This window comes from Scyliorhinus canicula, chromosome 10 (genome assembly GCF_902713615.1).
Source record: "Scyliorhinus canicula chromosome 10, sScyCan1.1, whole genome shotgun sequence".
Classification (NCBI taxonomy): domain Eukaryota; kingdom Metazoa; phylum Chordata; class Chondrichthyes; order Carcharhiniformes; family Scyliorhinidae; genus Scyliorhinus; species Scyliorhinus canicula.
In genome coordinates this window covers 20,963,153-20,975,529 of record NC_052155.1, presented here as the reverse complement: position 1 = coordinate 20,975,529, position 12,377 = coordinate 20,963,153, and the positions used below count along the sequence as shown (strand labels likewise).

The 12,377-nt window shown below is 46.3% G+C and overlaps 1 protein-coding gene across 1 annotated transcript in view; it reads left to right on the top strand.

The window, feature by feature from the left end:
• Window positions 1-2,110: 2,110 nt before the first annotated feature.
• LOC119972265 (probable aminopeptidase NPEPL1) overlaps window positions 2,111-12,377 on the top strand; it is a 65,078-nt gene continuing 54,811 nt past the window's right edge. Inside the window, exons 1-4 of the mRNA XM_038808671.1 lie at window positions 2,111-2,310; window positions 8,040-8,225; window positions 9,654-9,824; window positions 12,072-12,161. Of these exons, the coding sequence (XP_038664599.1) occupies window positions 2,134-2,310; window positions 8,040-8,225; window positions 9,654-9,824; window positions 12,072-12,161 (624 nt within the window). The 5' untranslated portion in view covers window positions 2,111-2,133. The remainder of the gene's footprint in view (window positions 2,311-8,039; window positions 8,226-9,653; window positions 9,825-12,071; window positions 12,162-12,377) is intronic.

The following is a 12,377-nucleotide window of genomic DNA, read 5'->3' as shown; positions in this document are numbered from 1 at the left end:
GGGGAACACTTCAGCAGTCAAGGACATTCAGCCTCTGATTTACAGATAGGCGTTCTCCAATGCGGCCTTCAGAATGCCCGACAACGCAGAATCGCCGAGCAGAAACTTATAGCCAAGTTCCACATAGATGAGTACGACCTCAACCGGGACCTTGGATTCATGTCGCATTACATTCACCCCCCACCATCTGGCCTGGGCTTGCAAAATCCTACCAACTGTCCTGGTTTGAGACAATTCACACCTCTTTAACTTGTGATTATCCCTCTCTCCAGTTGATCCATCTGGACCTGTAAAGACTTAATTACCTGCAAAGACTCGCATTCAAAGTATCATCTTGCATCTTTGACTTTGTCTATATATTTTTCTGGAACCCACCTCTTCATTCACCTGATGAAGGAGCTGTGCTCCGAAAGCTAGTGATTTGAAACAAACCTGTTGGACTTTAACCTGGTGTTGTAAGACTTCTTACAGTGCTCACCCCAGTCCAATGCCGGCTTCACCACAGTAAGAAGTCTTACAACACCAGGTTAAAGTCCAACAGGTTTGTTTCAAACACGAGCTTTCGGAGCACGGCTCCTTCTTCAGGTAAATGGAAAGGCTTGTTCCAGAAATGTTTATATAGACACAGTCAGAGATGCCCCGGAATGCGAGCACCTGCAGGCAATCAAATCATCAAAGATGCAGAGACTTGAGTGGGTTTTTGATCTGTAGTCCTTTCGGGATCTTGTCTGCTTTTTTGCATCTTTGTAGAAACTGAATGTCAGTGTCTATATGCGCGATCTTCCTGGAGATCCTCTCCACTTTGAGCCGGCAGTTTGCGGTGTCAATGGTAGCCATGATGTGGAGATGCCGGCGTTGGACTGGGGTGAGCACAATAAGAAGTCTTACAACACCAGGTTAAAGTCCAACAGGTTTGTTTCAAACACGAGCTTTCGGAGCACGGCTCCTTCTTCAGGTGAATGGAAAGGCTTGTTCCAGAAATGTTTATATAGACACAGTCAGAGATGCCCCGGAATGCGAGCACCTGCAGGCAATCAAATCATCAAAGATGCAGAGAGAGAGGTAACTCCAGGTTACCCCACCAACAAGCCTGGACTTGCAGAGGCCTACCGACTGAACTGGCTTGGGACAATTCACACCTCTTTAACCTGGAGTTACCTCTCTCTCTGCATCTTTGATGATTTGATTGCCTGCAGGTGCTCGCATTCCGGGGCATCTCTGACTGTGTCTATATAAACATTTCTGGAACAAGCCTTTCCATTCACCTGAAGAAGGAGCCGTGCTCCGAAAGCTCGTGTTTGAAACAAACCTGTTGGACTTTAACCTGGTGTTGTAAGACTTCTTACTGTGCTCACCCCAGTCCAACGCCGGCATCTCCACATCGTTGCCTATAAAGGCAGGCAGGATTCTCTACTCCTTGCCTATAATGGGAGGCAGGATTCTCTACTGTCACCGCTTGCCAATGGGATTTCCCATCGAAGCCACTGCATTCCGCTGGGACAGATGGGGGGGGGGGGGGGCGGGGGTGCCGGTGGGGGAAGAGAATCCCAGCGGCTGGAGAATTATGCCCCCTGCCGTCTCTGTGGCTGTCAATTTGTGAAGGTGTTGGCGAATCTCCACATCATGGCTTCACCACATCATGGCTACCATCTAGAAGGACAAGAGAAACAGACTCCTGGGAACCCCGCCACCTGGAGGTTCCCCACCAAGTCACTCATCACCCTGACTTGGAAATATATCGCCACTCCTTCACTGTTGCTGGGCAACATCCTGGGACTCCCTAACAACACACTGGGTGTACCTACACCCCAAGGACTGCAGTGGTTCAAGAAGGCAACTAGGGATGGGCAATAGATGCTGGTCTAACCAATGAAACCGACATCCCATAAATTAATTTTTAAAAAGGAAAACTTTATTATACTCCAACGCTACTTATAATTCACATACTTTGTCTACAAGTAACCAGCTCCTGCTATTTTTGTTCGAAGTAAAACTTTGCATGTTAACTTTTCAATAGCAATCCTACCCAACGTTGCAATTTAGCTTTGTGATGAGAAAGGGAATGCGCATGCGCTTCGGGCTTGGCAGACGCCAGATGTGCGCAGGCGCTGTTGAGCTGACGGAGACGGTGCGATGAAGGGTGGCGGTGCCGGTGGCGGGGACGGGATCGAGCGGCTGCTGTTCACGGCCAGCGCCGGGGATGCCGACCCTCAGTCCCGGCCGCTGTTACTGGTGGGGCAGCTGCCAAATCTGCAAAAGATTATGTGGAGCCAAGTGAAGGGGAAGTTGGAGCCCCGGGTAAATCAGGAGGTGAGTGACACCAAAATGGTGGCTTTGGCTCAGGAACAGGAGAGGCCACTCAGCCCCTCTACCTGGCCTGCTAACCCACCCCATCCAATCAGCCCCTCTACCTGGCCTGCTAACCCACCCCATCCAATCAGCCCCTCTAACCCACCCCATCCAATCAGCCCCTCTAACCCACCCCATCCAATCAGCCCCTTTAACCCACCCCATCCAATCAGCCCCTCTAACCCACCCCATCCAATCAGCCCCTCTAACCCACCCCATCCAATCAGCCCCTCTAACCCACCCCATCCAATCAGCCCCTCTAAACCACCCCATCCAATCAGCCCCTCTAACCCACCCCATCCAATCAGCCCCTCTAACCCACCCCATCCAATCAGCCCCTCTAACCCACCCCATCCAATCAGCCGCTCTAACCCACCCCATCCAATCAGCCCCTCTAACCCACCCCATCCAATCAGCCCCTCTAACCCACCCCATCCAATCAGCCCCTCTAACCCACCCCATCCAATCAGCCCCTCTAACCCACCCCATCCAATCAGCCCCTCTAACCCACCCCATCCAATCAGCCCCTCTAACCCACCCCATCCAATCAGCCCCTCTAACCCACCCCATCCAATCAGCCCCTCTAACCCACCCCATCCAATCAGCCCCTCTAACCCACCCCATCCAATCAGCCCCTCTAACCCACCCCATCCAATCAGCCCCTCTAACCCACCCCATCCAATCAGCCCCTCTAACCCACCCCATCCAATCAGCCCCTCTAACCCACCCCATCCAATCAGCCCCTCTAACCCACCCCATCCAATCAGCCCCTCTAACCCACCCCAGCCAATCAGCCCCTCTACCTGGCCTGCTAACCCACCCCAGCCAATCAGCCCCTCTACCTGGCCTGCTAACCCACCCCAGCCAATCAGCCCCTCTGCCTGGCCTGCTAACCCACCCATCCAATCAGCCCCTCTACCTGGCCTGCTAACCCACCCATCCAATCAGCCCCTCTACCTGGCCTGCTAACCCACCCCAGCCAATCAGCCCCTCTACCTGGCCTGCTAACCCACCCCAGCCAATCAGCCCCTCTACCTGGCCTGCTGACCCACCCATCCAATCAGCCCCTCTACCTGGCCTGCTGACCCACCCCAGCCAATCAGCCCCTCTACCTGGCCTGCTAACCCACCCCAGCCAATCAGCCCCTCTACCTGGCCTGCTAACCCACCCCAGCCAATCAGCCCCTCTACCTGGCCTGCTAACCCACCCCAGCCAATCAGCCCCTCTACCTGGCCTGCTAACCCACCCCACCAATCATCCCCTCTACCTGGCCTGCTAGCCCACCCATCCAATCAGCCCCTCTATGTGGGCCGCTAACCCACCCCAGCCAATCAGCCCCTCTACCTGGACCGCTAACCTACCCCAGACAATCAGCCCCTCTACCTGGATTCCTAACCTATGCCAGCCAATCAGCCCCTCTACCTGGACTGCTAACTCATGCCAGCCAATCAGCCCCTCTACCTGGCCTGCTGGGCCACCCTGATCAATAGGCCCCTCTGCCTTCCTTGCTAGCCCACCCTGGAAATGCCAGGCTCCAATGGCCTGTAATTAGTAAGATTAAAGGAATTCAAAACAGCCTTGTTCTACACTTTCATGTGAAAGGTTCTTCCTTGTTTTCAAACCCCGCCATGTCCTTACCCTTCCCAATCCCCTCCAAACCCCTCCATGTCCTCACCCCTCCAATCTCCTCCAAACCCCTCCATGTCCTCACCCCTCCCAATCTCCTCCAAACCCCTCCATGTTCTCACCCCTCCCAATCTCCTCCAAACCCCTCCATATCTTTGCCCCTCCCAATCTCCTCCAAACCCCTCCATGTCCTCACCCCTCCCAATCTCCTCCAAACCCCTCCATGTCCTTACCCCTCCCAATCCCCTCCAAACCCCTCCATATCCTTGCCCCTCCCAATCTCCTCCAAACCCCTCCATGTCCTCACCCCTCCCAATCTCCTCCAAACCCCTCCATGTCCTTGCCCCTCCCAATCTCCAAAACCACAAGCTGTAAAATCTCCCCCCCCCCCCCCCATTTCTAACCTCTTGCAGAATGCCAGTTTTAACCGGTCTACCATTCTGATTTTGGTCTGATGAAACCATCACAGCATAAAATCTTAAATTCTCGTTTGTAACTTGAGTATTTTTGTTACTACATGCTTGTTAACGTTCACATATCTTTAACCTGATTATTTAGTCCATGCATGAATGTTTTGATGTAAGTCACACTGCAGCATGGGTAGGCAGTGGCTTAGTGGTACTGTCACTAGGTGAGTAGTCCACTAACCCAGGGTAAGTCTCTGGCAGATGGTGAAATTTGAATTTAGTAAAAATCTGGTATTAAAAGTCTACAGATGTCATTGTTGTAAAAACCCATTTGGTTCACAACCATCCTTTAGGAAGGAAATTACTTGTTCTAGCCTAGACTACATATAACCAGACACACAGCAGTGTGGTTGACTCTACTACATTAACGGTGCTATATAAATTAAAGTTGCTCCTCCTGCAATGGAACCTTGTTGAATTGTGCTGCACTGTCTAACCCCCTCTTTCTGTAAAGGCATGTGTTGGGTTGCTGAATAATCCTTGCTTCTGTGTTTTTGAGCCCAATAAGCTTCCGAGTCAAAGTGCAATTCCTCTCCCTCTTACATTGAGGAGTATCTACAATGAATACTTTATACTGGACACAATGCTAAATGTTATAATTAGTTAGTATCAACTGTATATTTAGACCAACTGATGATGAATGAAACTGGTTTCCAATATTTAATTGTGTCTATACCGCTACTGCCCTTTCCTTCCTTGTCAAAAGTGACCTTGTAGAGTCCATGGGGTTTGTGTGTGCTTTGTAAATATTTTTTCACTTGTATGTTACTTCCCTGTTGAATCCAGTTTCATTATAACTGGAGTTGGTTCAAGTTTGAACAATGTTATTCATCGTGTTTGTTTGATTATTTTGACATCATCCGAGAATGCCCTAACAAGTTGCATTTAGCCATGCCCCAGTTGCTCGCCGACCTACATTGTGCTTTCGTCAAGCAATGCTTTGATTTTTCAAAATTCTCACCCTTGTTTTCAAATCCTTCAGTGGCCTGTCGCCTCCCTATCTCTGTAATCTCCTTCAGACTCACAACCATCCCAAGTTATCTGTGCACCTCTATTCTGGACCCTTTACCATCCCAGATTTTAATTACTCCATTGGTGGCCATGCCTTGAGCTGCTTAGGCCCTGCTAAGCTTTGCAATTCCCTCTGTAAGCCTCTCTTCCTTCCCCTTTTAAGACACTCCTTGGAACCTACCTTTGTGACCAAAATTTTGATCTGTCCAAAATTCTTCTTAAGTGGCTCGATGTCCCCTGTGAAATTCCATTGGGCGTTTTATTATGTTAGAAGTGCTATTTAGTCAGTGGGTGGCATGGTAGCACAGTGGTTAGCACTGTTGCTTCACAGCGCCAGGGTCCTGGGTTCGAGTCCCGGCTTGGGTCACTTCTGTGTGGAGTCTGCACGTTCCCCCCCGTGTCTGCGTGGGTTTCCTCCGGGCGCTCCGGTTTCCTCCCACAAGTCCCGAAAGATGTGCTTGTTAGGTGAATTGGACATTCTGAATTCTCCCTCTGTACCTGAACAGGCTCCGGAATGTGGCGACTAGGAAATTTTCACAGTAACTTCACTGCAGTGTTAATGTAAGCCTATTTGTGACAATAATAAAGATTATTATTATTGTTTGTAGTCATACTAATTTGTGAGCAGAAAACAGAATTGTTTAGTTTGGAAAGACAGGAATTTGCTTGAACTCAGTGCAGGTTTAAGGAGAATTTTGCCGCTGAACTTGGCTTGTCATAACATTCAAGGCTATGGGCCAAGTGCTGGCAAATGGGGTGAGGTAGGTAGGTCAGGTGATTTTCCTGTGTTGGCTTTTCTGTCATCCTGTCAAAGTTGACCACTCTCATGTGAATTTTGCAGGCCCCAAGTTACCCCATCAACCAAACCTCACCCTGAACTCCCATGTCCAGAATTTCAAGGCTTGTGTATGTTCAGAGGTACGTTCCACGACCGGCTAATTATGAGAGTGGATAGGAGCAGTGCTTTTTTTCAAACATGAAGAAGAATGAATGAATCAGGTTATGCAGATCCCTAGTGAGTCTAGTACACTACGTGAGCACTTTTTAAAATCAGGAATTTTTGTGCTAGCTTGTGAGACTGACTGTTAGAAGAGATGGCTGCTGTATTAGTGGGCGTGTAAGTACCCACCTTACTGCTGAGGCAAAATTAAACTTTTACGTTTATGTACAACCATGTCCACTGTGCTTTGTTTATCTGCACTTCTAAACTTGCTGGCGTAGTTCTTGGCTGCCTGAATAAACTTGTGCTGTAATAAAGATTGTAGATCTTATTTTATGTGTGCACATTCTCAGGGGAAGTCTCATATACATTGACATGCATATAATCAGCTCCTGAATCTATTGCAGCAGGAACCGTTGCATTGAGAATTTAATTTTTATTGGTAACTTGTCAGGAGAGATGCAGCGATATTCACAGTTTTAATCTTTTCACCTGTTACTTAATATCGTTCTTGCCAAATTCTTCACTTGATATCCAAACTTGTGGGCTGGTTTAGCACAGGGCTAAATAGCTGGCTTTTAAAGCAGACCGAAGCAGGTCAGCAGCACGGTTCAATTCCCGTACCAGCCTCCCCGAACAGGCGCCGAAATGTGGCGACTAGGGGCTTTTCATAGTAACTTCATTCGAAGCCTACCTGTGACGATAAGCGATTTTCATTTCATTTCAAATACACGCATATATTTTAATGATAATCTTTATTGTCACAAGTAGGCCTACATTAACACTGCAATGAAAGTTACTGTGAAAAGCCCCTAGTTGCCACATTCCAGCACACGTTTGGGTACACGGAGGGAGAATTCAGAATGTCCAAATTACCAAACAGCACATCTTTTGGGACTTTTGGGAGGAAACCGGATGGAGCACCCGGAGGAAACCTACGCAGACACGGGGAGAACGTGCAGACTCCGCACAGACAGTGACCCAGCGGGGAATTGAACCTGGGACCCTGGCAGGGATTACTGGATAATCATTATCATCGCGTAATTATGGCACAGAAGGAGTCCACTCGGCATATTGGTTCCATACCAGCTGTCTGTAGAACAACCCAATCAATCCCATTTCCCCGCTCTATTCCTCTAGCCCTGGAAGTTAATTATCCATCCAATTTCCTTTTGAAATCATTCCTCGTCTCCGTTTCCATTTTAAGGAAGGAGCTCAGGCTGACTTTTTCTATCAGTGCTAAAGCCACTGAAGCAATGATGGCGTCTGTGACACTTTGGCTGTTTGTATTACCCCAGCTGCAACTGTGACTGTAAATAGGTAATGGAACAAATCAAAGCAGGAATCCTTATGTTTTACTGCACAACATGTAGCACATTCATCCACTAAGGCAAGGGAGATATTTAATATTTCTTTAAAATATGCTTTGTGTGTTTTTTAAGTGATTATGCATGACTTGCATGTATTTCTGATCCAAATTACTAAAACTTGTCCACTCTGAAATCTGCTGCATACCCTGATGCTGAACACCATTGGGCCTCCTGTTTCTGTTGTATGTGCCCCGTGTGTGTATATGGTCATAGTAATGTTTCCCTGTGAACTTCCAAATCTACAGTGTAGTTAGTAACATCTTGTTTGTCATTCAGGTCTGGCAGGCTGCACTGAACACTTTGAATCCAAATCCAATAGATAGCTGCTCTCTTTGGCTTGATTATGCTGTTGTGGCAGCGCTCCCATCCAAAATCAGTCGCCACAACAGCCCTGCATCAACTCACTTTCTCACACGACTGATTCGCAATTGCTCGTCTAGAAGAACTAACCGGTGCATTGTGGTGAGTGATCAACTAGTTTCTTGTTCATTTACTCTCTCTGATTGTGTGTATTTTCCGTCTCATTTTTCTTTGCAGCCTTTCTTGATTCCAAAACTATAATTTAACGTTTCCTTAATTTATCAAAAAGGATATTCCGTATCAATCGTCGTAACATTCAAGGCTGTGGGCCAACTGCTGGTAAATGGGATTAGGTAGGTCAGGTCAGGTCAGGTGTTAGTGCAGACTCGATGGGCCAAAGGGCCTCTTCTGCACTGTACAATTCTGTGAATTGAATTCATTCCTAGCACTGATATCATTCCTAATAATTTGGTCATTTTTAAAAGATGTAGGAATTGTCAAAGAAAGTAATGAGTATGCAGGTTTAGTGCTGCTTGGGGATCAATATTCTTGAGCCTCTTTGTCCGTAGGTACGCTCTGCGAGATAATTCCCGTCGAAAGAACTTTCTGCTGAGTCAGATTTCAGCTTCCTCCGTAAAATTGGTAACACAGTTTTTTATTCCTTCATGGGATGCGAGCAGACCAGCAAGATCAGTATTTGTTGCGCGTCCCTAATTGCTCTGGATAAGATGGCGGCAGGCTTCCGTCTTGAACCACTGCATCCAGTGAGAGGGTGAACCAGATCACGGCAGCTGGAGTGGGTTGGGCGCATCGGAAACTGTTGGGCAGCCAGCGCAAATCCCACTTCTGGCCTCTCCCGGAATTGTCCTGGCATAGTGGGATTGCCAGAGTTTGGTCTGGTCCTGCTTTTCAAGAAGAACGACAATTTAAAAAAAAAAGAATCATTTCCTGGATATGGATCACTGGTTGGGCCAACATTTATTGTCCACCCTAGTTGCTCTTCAGAAGGTGGTGGTGAGTTGCTTTCTTCAATCACTGCAGTTTGGCCTCACGGTAGCATAGTGGTTAGCATCAATGCTTCACAGCTCCAGGGTCCCAGGTTCGATTCCCGGCTGGGTCACTGTCTGTGTGGAGTCTGCACGTCCTCCCCGTGTGTGCGTGGGTTTCCTCCGGGTGCTCCGGTTTCCTCCCACAGTCCAAAGATGTGCGGGTTAGGTGGATTGGCCATGCTAAATTGCCCGTAGTGTAAGGTTAATGGGGGGATTGTTGGGTTACGGGTATATGGGTTACGTGGGTTTAAGTGGGGTGATCATTGTTCGGCACAACATCGAGGGCCGAAGGGCCTGTTCTGTGCTGTACTGTTCTATGTTCTATGCAGTCTTTCAGGTGTAGGTACACCCACGGTGCTGTTAGGGAGGGAGTTCCAGGATTATGTCCCAGTGACAGCGAAGGAACGGCGATATATTTCCAAGTCAGGTGGTGACAATGTTTTCATTTGCAGGAATAACCGTATTGGATGCGCTTAATAACTAATATGTGTATTTGTTAAAAATTAATTTTAACTTCTTACTGTGATACCTTTTATTTCAGCTAGTTTGTGAATATACAGAAGTTTTTGCATCAGCTTGTGCACTAACGAGGGCATTTCCTCTGTTCACCCGGCGCACTGGATTGCCAAAACAAGGCGAGAAACTCACTGTTACAGTAGAGTTTATTCTGGTGGGAGAGAATGCCAACCCACTTACTGAATCTACGCTTGCGGTAAGTATTAGCATGATGCTGAGAGGATCTGCGATGATGCAGTTATTGCTTTATATTTAGTAGTGATGTTTTGTTCTGCACTCATCTGTTCTACATTTATCTCACCATTTTGAGCATAATTTATTTTCTAGTTCTTTATCTCCGTGGAGGGTGTGTATTTTTGCAAAGCTGTGCCACTGAGACTTCTAGAGATTGGTTTTGCTTAATTAACTTGGAAAACTACCCTGTATAAATTTATACACAACGATGGTCTGACTAATTTTGCCACTATTGACTTGCTTATTCGCTTTGAAATGGAGTATAGGAGAGTGTTCCGATCCCGGACTAGACCCCGACATTTCCTCGGATACGGGACAGAACCGCCAATATTTAATTTAATTTTTAAGACAGGGATGAAAGGATACTTAGCTACAGAAGTGACCCGAGGCACAAATAGGGAAATGGTATATTAAAACAAACATTATTATTAACAAAGGATTACACTGGCTTTAACATCATAGAAGAAATAGCTTACAATTACCAGTTAAACAATGCTCAACAATAAAATAAAATATTTTAACTCCTAACTGCTAACTCTTTATTTTCAATCAAGCAAAATCCACTTTACCATACAGTTAGCAAACACAGGAATACTTGCCGTATAGAGATGTCTCGGAGAGACTGCTTTAAGAGCGAAAAATCCTGCAGAAATAGCCTGCCGATTCTTGCCTTTGTCAAACTACTGTTTAACTTCCCAGCATTTGGCAAAAATCTCCTGTTCATAGCAAAATCTAAACTGAAACTCAACAGTTGACTGCTTCAGTCCCTGGATCCTCCCATCCATCCTATTAACTGGGTTATGATCATCTTGCTAAGGTTAACCATAACCCCATAATTATGTAAACCCCAGACCAAAGATGTGCAGGTTAGGTAGATTGGCCATGATAAAATTGTCCCTTAATGTCAAGGGATATGCAGGTTAGGCAGAGTTACAGGGATAGGATGGAGGTGTGGGCCTCGGTAGGGTGCTTGTTCAGAGGATCGGTGTAACTCTAGGGGCTCCTTCTGCAATTTAGGGATTCTATGTTCTAACCTTATTTCTGTAAACAAAATGTTATTAGCTCCATTTAAATAAACACTGTACATGGTTGGAAAGAATGATGATCTTTCTTTTATGATGCTTTAGTGACCCCTTCTGTATTCCCAGTGTCTGCATGTCTTTCAAACCAAGATTTTAAAAATGCCTTACTGCAGCAGATACATACACACAGTAACCCAGGCCCAGGTGATTCACTTTGCCATGGAGGTGGGCCTTAGAAGAAAGATGTCTTTGGAAACTGTTGTAGAATCATGTTACAGTTTTCCTAAGGAACGCCTGAACCACCTTGAGGACTGTCTAACACACAGCAAGTCCTCGTCTTCTATCACCTTATCTTCACTGACCTACATTGGTTCCTGGTCAAGCAATGTCTTGATTTTAAAACTCTTATCTTGGTTTTCAAATCCCTCCATGGCCTCGCCCTTCCCTATCTCTGTAATCTCCTCCAACCCCACAGTCCTCTGAGATGTCAACGCTCCTCTAATTCTGACCTGTTATATTCTGATATGATTTTGATTGCTCCAATGTGGCCGTGCCTCCAGTTGCCAAGGCCTCCAGCTCTGGAATACCTTCCTTACACCTCTCTACCGCGCACTCCTAATTTAAGTCACCACTTAAAATCTACGTGTTTGATTAAGCTGTTGGTCCTTTGACCTAGTATTTCCTTATGTGGTTTGGTGCCATAGTTTGTTTTACAGTGCTCTTGTATAAAACCTTGGGATGTTTCGTTAGGATAAGGGCATGTTATTCAAGTATTTGGTGAATCGACATTGTGGAAATGCAACATAGCTTCAAATTACTCTTCAGTAGTAGCTGAAACAATTTTTGTGTTAGCATAACATATGCAAAGGTTGTTCATTTTTATTGATCTCTAAAGCATGTTTATTGGTTTTTTGCTGAATTTATTAGATGGAATAATAATTTACATACAGCAGCCTTGTAGTTTATATAGCACCTCCAGTATTATTTAGAATAGATGCTTTCTGCTGGTATAAAATATATAATCGTGGTAACTTGAGCAGTCCCAAATTAAAAAGTTGTGGATGATTTCAATTTTTCCTGAAGAAAAGCAACCTGTTTAGGTTTTAATGCTGGTGGAATAATCTCATTCAGGTATATACATTGATTGTGCTAATAGATTTTCGATATTTACCATTAATTTTCCATAGTGCCTGTTAAGTGCTGCTGAAGGCATTCGAATAGCCGCTCGCATTGTGGATACACCATGCAATGAGATGAATACAGATGACTTCCTTGCGGTGAGAATGTTTGAAACTTTAGCTAATGTGAAATGAAAATCGCTTATTGTCACAAGTAGGCTTCGAATTAAGTTACTGTGAAAAGCCCCTAGTCGCCACATTCTGGCGCCTGTTCGGGGAGGCTGGTACGGAAATGTACCAGCAGCAGCAGGCAGTCTGGACAGCAGCAGCACAAACAGCCATTTTTTTTCTGTGTTGCGCTTAATGTCCAAAGCC